Genomic DNA, 9,414 nt, shown 5'->3' with positions numbered 1-9,414 from the left:
CATTTCCTCCTGTCTGCTGCTTTTCCCCGCAACAACCCGCAGCGTTATGCTAATGACGCCCGGCAGTCACCAACCATCAACGCGTCACCGCTCGGCTGTCGCTTTTTATTCATTTCGCCGTTTCTTTTTTCACTCGTTGGTCGGCATGCATTCATGCGCCGCCCGCCTGCACGTGAAAGTGCGTCCATGTCGAGCAGAGGTCAAGAGATGTGAACCGAGTGGAATTGATGGACAGGTGGGAAGCGCTTGGATGCATAATTCAGCACCGTGGAAGCAAAACATCAGAGAAAATCAAACACAAGTCTTATTATGGATTTTCTCAAAATAATTTACACATAAAATGTATTGAAGCACAAACTGGCGTCTTGGTTTATCAAATTAAAGTTAAATCATTACATTGGACATCTAAAATCAAGTGCAAAGTGTTAGCGCGTGGCGGTCTGTGGAGAATGTTGCTGCTGTTGTCACTTTCTGGTGAAATCAAGCATCCCAGGTCGCCTTTTGTGCGGCGCTGGCATTTTAATGACAGCCACCGGCAGCCGCCTGAACACGGGAGCGACTGCTCGTCTTCCCGCCGGCCCCGAACGTCGCTCAAAGCCACGAGAAAACCGGCTCGGCAGCTTTGAGCGGATCCCCCTAAAAATACAAACGCGCAAGATTTTGATTTTATTCCTGTCAGTGGTTCAAGGTGTCCGTTCTTATTCTGTATTCAGATGCCGGCTAACACACAAAACAACACCTTGGCTGCCACATAAATAATCCAGTCAGGCGTTTTTTTTTTTTTTTCTCTGTGTGTGTGTGAGACACTTGCCACCGGGGATTTTCCGCTCAACCCTAATGACGACGAGGGTGGCGTGCAAGGACTCCGAGTTGCGATTTGGTCCGATGCTGAGTAGTAGTGTGGTCCTACACAGGTTCTTAACTGGTCCTTGCTTGGTCCGAAATGGTTTGACTTGGTCCGACACTGGTTCTCACGTTGTGGTTTAATGGTTCTGAACTGGTTCTCACTTGGCCCTAATTCCTTTCATTGTCCTAAACCCAGGTCTCACTTGGTCGTTCCCTGTTCCTGTTCACTTGGTCCTTGCTCGGCTTTTTACTGGTTCCCACTTGACTTGTTGGTAAACTGATTCTCAGTCTTAAAATCTTTTTTTACTTTGTCCTTTCCGTGTCGTCAACTTTGTCTGCCCAAGTTGCTACTCAACTGTTTCTCACTTGTACATTTTCTGTTCCCAATCTGATTCTCCTTTGGGCCTAAACTTGTCCTCACTTGGCCCTACATCGGTTGCCACTTGGTACTGAACTGGTTCTTACCTTTTCCTAGACTGATTCTAAATTGGTCCTTGCTTGGCCCTTTACTGGTTCTCACTGTCCTTACTAAAACTGTCGATTACTAAATGTGTTCTTAACTTAGCACTCATCTGATTCTTACTTGGTCTTGACCTGTTTAACTAAATTTGTTCCCAAAAATGAATGAAAACGTTCGATTAAAAAAATTGCCATGGTCCCAAAAACGTATTTTTACATTTTTTTAATGTGTTTTTTTTAATGCTAGAGCATACAGAAGGCTTTGATGCAGCCTCTGACCTGAAGAGGTCGCTTAAAGCAACGGCCAGCATTTGGCAGCAGAGTATAAGAGACCAGCCAGAGCCATGTTGCAAAAAGCTCTTTTCCCCACTGTTTTCAACAGATTTGTGAATAATGATGAAACTTAGCTTTAATCTAATGCTTAATTGCTGCAAAATGGAAACAGATACAAATATAATTTTTTTTCCTGATAAAAGAAAAGATTCTAATCTTTCTTTTGGTAGGTTTCATGTTTTTATAGCAAAATCCGTCAAAATCCAGTAAAACAGCCGGGAGCGAAGGGGGTTGCTTCAGGGAAAATGCTTAAACTGGTTCTTGCTTGGCCTTTACTTATTCCTAACCAGGTTATCATTTGGTTCCTAAACCGATTCACACTTAGTCCAAAATGCATTTTCACTTGGCTCTAAGCCGCTTCTTACTTTGTCCGTACTTCAACTGGCTATTTATTGGTCTGCAACAGGTTCTCGCTTGATCCTCACTTGGTCCTCACTTGGTCTTGAACCAGTTCTCGCTGTATCACGTAGCAGGTAACACACAGAAACCACCTTGGGTGCCGCATAAATAATCCATTACGGCCCCTTTCCGCTTGTATTTGGTGCGTTGCTTGCCTGGGGGGCTTTTTTCCCGTCCGTGCCTGGACGACGATGACGACGGCGGCGGCGGCGTGCTTGTACTTCACAAATCCGCCTTTTGTGCTCTGCCGCCGACCGCCATGTTCGACGAAAACATTTTCCTGCTGCGCGTGCTGCACCTGTCAAACTTCAACCAGTTCACGTTTGATTACACGAGCCAGTCCCGACCAGCAATCTTCATGTTGCAGTGGAAATCCGGAGGTCCGACACACAGCTCGGTCCTCGCTTGGTTCTAAACTGTTCACGTGATCGTAAAAGACCATTTTCACATCGAGACGGATTCCCACTTGGGTTCGACTTGGTCCTTGAATTGGTTTCACTGGATGTTAAACTGGATCATACGTGGTCTCATCCAGGTTCTCCTTTTGTCTTCTCTTTTGGTTCTTACCTAAAATTGGAACTCGCTTGGCCCTCCGTCGTTGTCATGTGGTCCCTACTTGGTCCTCGCCGGTTACTAAACTGCTTCCCACCTAAACTTGTTCTCATTTGGCTAACGAGACTCCTCATCCATCCATCCGTGGTATTGTCGCACTTCGCACCATTTAGAGGCCATCGTGTTTGTTTCTCGTGGATATTTCTCTCTCCGTTCCTAATGCAATGACGAGTGACCGCATTAACGGGACGATATAACTTAATATGCGCCTAAATAGATATTTATTTCTATAGCGGGCTCATTCTTTAGTGCAGTGGTTCTTAAATGGAGGTTCGTGAAGGTACTCCAGGGGGGGTACTTATGATTTTAAACAGTTTCATGAAATTAATTTTATATTCAGTAGGCTATTCAATTTCAGTATACTAAAAAAAAACGGCATCTTCCCCATAGCAGAATGGTTTGACCCAACTTGTCATATGCCACCTAGAATGCCGTCAATCACTTGAAAACGTGATTGAAAATGTAGTTTATTATTTCTTTTTGAGAACACAGCTTCCCAAAAGATGACACTTTTTGTTGATAATAATCTTTATTTATTTTATTTTTTTTATTATTATTTTTTTAAGAGCTCAGTATTGTTCATTCGGAAATGTCATCATCATTGCTCTTTTATTTTTTTATTCTTTTTTTTATTTTTATTTTTTTTTGTGTGGGTGTGTATGTGCGTGCGTGCGTGCGTGCGTGCGTGTATTTGTTAGCTCACCAGAAAACCTATTAGAAAAAAAAAACTCATACCGTTCACCTAAACCGAACACCAGGAGATTTAGGTGAACGGTATGAGTTTTTTTTTCTAATAATCTTTATTTATAATAAACGTATTTATTTATTTATTTATTTATCATCTCTTTTTATTTTCAAATAGTTGAAGAGACCACCTAAATACAAATAGAGTTCCAAAGTATAATAATTTTTATTAGAATTTTTCTTCAATTAGAAATGAGGTTAGGGGGGGGGTACTTGACAAAAAAAAAAAACATTTGAAAAAGGTCGAGAAAAACAATCGACGCGACGCCGTTTGTGTTTGCAGGCCACTGCGGGAAAACGTTCGCCATCCTCAAAAGATTTGTCAGCGGCGACGTTCCCGACACGGAGTGGCTCGTCATCGTGGACGACGACACGCTGATCAGGTTTGTGCGCCGATGGCCCGCGAAAAACCCGTCATCATCATCATCATCGGATTCAATACACTTTGGCAGATGTTAAACTTCATGCGCAACATATCGAGAGAAGCAAACGAAAGCTCTTAAAAAGTCCACCTGGCTTCACTTTTATTTTCCTCAAGTTGCTTCTTCATGTGGAACGATGGTCACGCGCAATTCAGCCTGAGGGACTGCACTTATTCCAACACCTGCGTGTGTGTGCGTGTGTGTCTTTGTGACATTGTGGGGCCCATACACACGTGTTTTTCCAGGTTTAACTACCATTGTGGGGACAGACTTGAAATTGTGGGAACATTTTGGTGCCCCCCCCCCCCCCCCCCCTCATGTTCAGACTTGGTTTTAGAGTTTAGGTTTTAATTGGGTTAGGCTAAGGAATGGGGCTAGGCAATCATTTTTGATGGTTTTGGTTCGAGGAAAGGGCGAGGAAACACATGATGTCAATGAGATGGCCCCACAAAGATAGTAAAACCAACCTGTGTGTGTGCGTGCGTGTCTTTGTTACATTGTGGGGCCCATACACACGTGCTTTTCCAGGTTTAACTACCATTGTGGGGACAGACTTGAAATTGTGGGAAAATTTTGGTGCCCCCCCCCCCCCCCCCCACATGTTCAGACTTGGTTTTAGAGTTTAGGTTTGAATTGGGTTAGGCTAAGGAATGGGGGTAGGCAATCATTTTTGATGGTTTTGGTTCGAGGAAAGGGCGAGGAAACACATGATGTCAATGAGATGGCCCCACAAAGATAGTAAAACCAACCTGTGTGTGTGCGTGCGTGTCTTTGTTACATTGTGGGGCCCATACACACGTGCTTTTCCAGGTTTAACTACCATTGTGGGGACAGACTTGAAATTGTGGGAACATTTTGGTGCCCCCCCCCCCCCCCACATGTTCAGACTTGGTTTTAGAGTTTAGGTTTGAATTGGGTTAGGCTAAGGAATGGGGCTAGGCAATCATTTTTGATGGTTTTGGTTCGAGAGGAAACACATGATGTCAATGAGATGGCCCCACAAAGATAGTAAAACCAACCTGTGTGTGTGTGCGCGTGCTTTTCAGCCTCCCCCGATTGCGATCCTTGCTCAGCTGCTACCGGCCGTCGGACGCCGTGTATCTGGGCGAGCGCTACGGCTACGGCCTCAGCCAGGGAGGCTACAGCTACATCACGGGAGGCGGCGGGTGAGCTTTTGGCGCCAGACAGACGTAAACGCCCGGCGGACGGATCGCCCCAAATCCCCGTATCTGCCTTTTCAAGATAAACCGCTTCCGTTGGCCTCAAAAGCGACGCTTAGCCAGCGGGAATTTTTCCGTTTTGCGGGCAAAGCTTTTTTGCTTTCCAGCGCAGATTAAGATGTGAGCGAGTGCGTAGTTACCATCACACTCCAGCTACGCCGCTAATCGTAAACATGCAGCAGAAGACGCTGCATGCTGTCGGGGGGAATTTTTACATTGAATTTAAGACGGGACAATTTGTCCCCGTAGGAAATAAACGGCTTCATGTTGGGTTTTTCAAAAATTCAAATCATGGATTCACACAGATGACAAATGTTTATTTATTTGTATTACATTAATCTCTATTATATATATATATATAGGGATGTCAGGCAATTAACATTTTAATCGTAATTGATCACGACTTCAATAGTTAACTCACGATTAATCGCAAATTTTGTATCTGTTCTAAATGTACAATAAAATAATTTTTTCTAAGTTTCATACTCTTGTTAAAATAAGAGGAAAATTTTTTAAATTAATAGAAAGATGGCTGCATATTTTAGTCACTGATACAGTATATTTATAAAATTTTGTTTAAATTAAAAAGATATACTGTACTGTAAAAAAAAAATGAGGGTAATATTGATTTGTGTTGTAGTCACTTCTCTGCCACTAGATGGCATAATTGCATTTTTAAGTCATTGGTGACAGCTCAGTGCATTTATCTAATCTTTAATATGAAGTAACTTGTGAAATTCTGCACATTTTATTAATTGTAAAATACAACTTGACCCCAGTCTCCACAAATATATGCATTATTATGACATTTTGTTACTGCTAAATGTTGATGTGGACGTGTTTGCTGCGTTGCGACTGGAATTCCTCCAGTAATCGAGCGTTAAAAAAAATAATTGTGCCGTTAAAGGAACTTTAAATTAACTCAAAATGAACGCACTAATTTTGACACCCGTAATATATTTCTATACCTGGAGTGACTAATAAATATGTTGAAGCCTGCGTGCTACACCTATTTGAACCTAAATGCGTGTGCGTGCGTGCGTGTGCGTGCGTGCGTGCAGAATGGTGTTCAGTCGGGAGGCAGTGGAGCGACTCCTGCAAAGCGGCTGCAAATGTTACAGTGACGACGCTCCGGACGACATGGTGCTGGGAATGTGCCTCAACGCGCTCGGCATTCCCGCCACCCACAGTCCGCTTTTCCATCAGGTGACCGTCCGCCCGCCAGACGGGGATTTTGACGTCAACTGAAAAGTGGCAAATGTGCTGAATGAATTCTCATCAATATACTGCGGTTAATACAAATCTATTTATGACTGTACCGCATACAAAATACATTTACCAGCACTATGGAAAAGTTTCATTCTTGTTTTAATTGAATTGTTTAATATTTTTTTACATTTTTTAATTTGCCTTAATTTAATTTAACTTGGGGCGGCACGGTGGCTGACTGGTTAGCACGTCCGCCTCCCAGTGCAAAGGTTGTGAGATCAAGTCCGGGCTTCGGCCTTCCTGGGTGGAGTTTGCATGTTCTCCCCTTGCTTGCGTGGCTTTTCTCCGGGTACTCCGATTTCCTCCCACATTCCAAAAACATGCATGGCAGGTGAATCGGACACTCCAAATTGTCCATAGGTGCGATTGTGAGTATGGTTGTTGGTCTCTGTGTGCCCTGCGATTGGCTGGCAACCAGTTCAGGGTGTACCCCGCCTACTGCACGAAGCCAGCTGGGATAGGCTCCAGCAACCCCTGCGACCCTTGTGAGGACAAGCGGTACAGAAAATGGATGGATGGATGGATTTAATTTAACTTGTACATAATGGTTGCATAAAATTAAAATGATTTTTTTTTTATTGCACGTTGCATGTAATTTTTTTTGCACAAATCATAACAATTTGTATGAATGAAAACATTTTATATTGGATAGTATGCAAAAACTTTAAGATGTATAATATTTATTAAATGTTAATTTTAATAAATCAATTTGATTATTATTTATTTTTTATGAAACTTCCAATTATGTTTATTTATTTATTGCAACTGTGTCATTTTTTTCGCATTCCTCCAGCAGATGATTCCAATCAGCAATCTTGAAAATGCTTCCGTGCACTTTCTCTGCGGCAGCATTCTGGATTCTGCGATTTATTATAACGTGCGCACGTTTGCTCCCGATTTCAGGCTCGGCCGGAGGACTACTCGGCGGACTTGCTTGCTCACCAGGTGCCCATTTCTTTCCACAAACACTGGAACATCGACCCCGTGGTCGTTTTTAACAAATGGCTGGGGGACGGTCGCCATAAAACCTCCGCTGGACTCCATAACAATAAAAGCACCAAGACGGAGCTGTGAAATGAAAACCTCAACGGATGTCGTGAGTGTGTTGCACATGTTGTTCGAGTAGAGCCGCGACGCTTGAGCTTGCATGTTATGTATGATTATTTCTATACATCGCCGGCCTTCGGTTAAAACCTTGTATCTCCAAAATTGTCACTTTTCAGGAGACCCCGAAAACGGGCACGTTTGCCCAACCATTAACTTTGCATCGCCAAAGACCGCAAGACATTTTTAACACTTTCAATTGGTCAATAATTGGTACAAATGACACTCGGACCAAAAGTGTCGATTTCAGATTTCCCGATTTACTTTTTTCTTTTTTTCTTTCTTTTTTTTTTAAGAGCTCAGTATTGTTCATTCGGAAATGTCATCATCATTGCTCTTTTATTTTTTATTTTTATATATATATATATATATATATATATATATATATATATATATATATATATATATATATATATATATATATATATTTTTTTTTTTTTTCATGATTTACTGTCACGGTCGCAGAAAACGACACAATTGTGTTTGGAGCGTCAACAATGTTTGATGTAAAGTGCATCAACCACAAATCACATCGGTTTTCCAAAGAATCGGAAATGTGCCTAAATTGTGACTTACGAGGTTTTGTCCCGACGCCAGCGAGAAATATTACGGATGACGATCTCTGTCGATTCACAAGATACCACTCATGCTGTAAAATCTATTTTGAAATAAATGTGTACATTTTTTAACATTGTCCTTTTCAATAAGGATAGACAAGCATAGGTATCGCTATTGGGCGTTACCGGCCTTATTTTAAGGTATCGGGTACTCGTACTCAGTCAATCATCATCTGCGTCAGAATGTTTTGTAAAAAGGGTGTCGGGCGATTCTTTTTTTTTTTTTTATCGTACTTAATCACATGACTTCAATAGTTAACTCACGATTAATCACAAATTTTATATCTGTTCTAAATGTAAAATAAAATATTTTTTTCCCTAAGTTTTCATACTCTTGTTTACATAAAAGTGGAAAAAAAAATTACACTAATAGAAATATGGCTGCATCTTTTAGTCATTGATAGTCATTCCATAATTCATAAAATTGAGTTAAAATTAAAAAGATGTACTGCACTGTAAAAAAAGAGTGTGATATTGATTTGTGTTGTGGTCACTTCTCTGCCACTAGATGGCATAATTGCATTTGTCAGACATTGGTGACAACTCAGTGCATTTTTTTTTCATATTAAGAACTCATCTCATCTTTAACATGAAGTAACTTGTGAAATTTTGCATATTTTTCAAATTTTAAAATACAACTTGACCCCAGTCTCCACAAATATATGCATTATTATTATGACATTTTGACGCGGATGTGTCTGCTGCGTTGCGACTGGAATTCTCCCAAGTAATCGTGCGTTACACAAATGAGTGGCGTTAAAGGAACATTAAATGAATTCAAAATTAACACACCAATTTTGAAACCCCTAATGTTGTTATTATGATGAATGAAATTGCATATTAAAAGTGCCAGCGGTTTCATTACTCAACATCAGAGAGTATTCAAGGAGTGGATACTCGTACTTTTGAATCCCCTTTTGCTTTCTGTGCAATATTTTAACGCGCACGTCATTTTGATTGTGTGCAGTCGACTTGCAAAATGAGCCGATTTGAGTCAGTTGGACTAAAAGAGGCCACCGCATTTGCCAATAACTTCGAAATGGAATCACTTGTGTTAATGGCCTGTTGAGTATAAACAGGACTGAATAATGAACAGGTGAATCGGAGAAAGCAATTGCTTCAAACCAAAATGGCTGACGGGCTTGTGGGTCTACTCGAGATATACGCCTACGAAATTTCAATTTAGGGCTTGAATTGACCAAATGCGTCCCAAAAAAAAAGACTAACGAGCCTATTTTGAGAATCACATCAAACCAGAATGTCCAATTGAGTTTACCACTCAAGTTTTTATCCAAAGTTTGGTCAGCAAGATTGAGTTGAAGATTGGATTTGGGCGAGCTGAATTGTTTTGAATAGTGTTGTTCCGATAATGTTAAAAATAAATAATAA

At 41.3% G+C, this 9,414-nt stretch overlaps 1 protein-coding gene across 2 annotated transcripts in view; it reads left to right on the top strand.

Annotated features, from left to right (window-relative positions):
* b3glcta (beta 3-glucosyltransferase a) overlaps positions 1–7,726 on the top strand; it is a 48,793-nt gene extending 41,067 nt beyond the window's left edge. For both annotated transcript variants that reach the window (XM_086079970.1, XM_086079969.1), the window contains 4 exons: positions 3,677–3,776; positions 4,862–4,981; positions 6,097–6,241; positions 7,208–7,726. In XM_086079970.1, coding sequence (XP_085936096.1) covers positions 3,677–3,776; positions 4,862–4,981; positions 6,097–6,241; positions 7,208–7,378 — 536 coding nt within the window. In that variant the 3' untranslated portion in view covers positions 7,379–7,726. The remainder of the gene's footprint in view (positions 1–3,676; positions 3,777–4,861; positions 4,982–6,096; positions 6,242–7,207) is intronic.
* Positions 7,727–9,414: the final 1,688 nt, after the last annotated feature.

This window comes from Leptonotus elevatus, chromosome 7 (genome assembly GCF_054856555.1).
Source record: "Leptonotus elevatus isolate MCC_2025b chromosome 7, RoL_Lele_1.0, whole genome shotgun sequence".
Classification (NCBI taxonomy): domain Eukaryota; kingdom Metazoa; phylum Chordata; class Actinopteri; order Syngnathiformes; family Syngnathidae; genus Leptonotus; species Leptonotus elevatus.
Note: the sequence above shows the minus strand (reverse complement) of the source record. Positions and strands in the feature narration are given on the sequence as shown.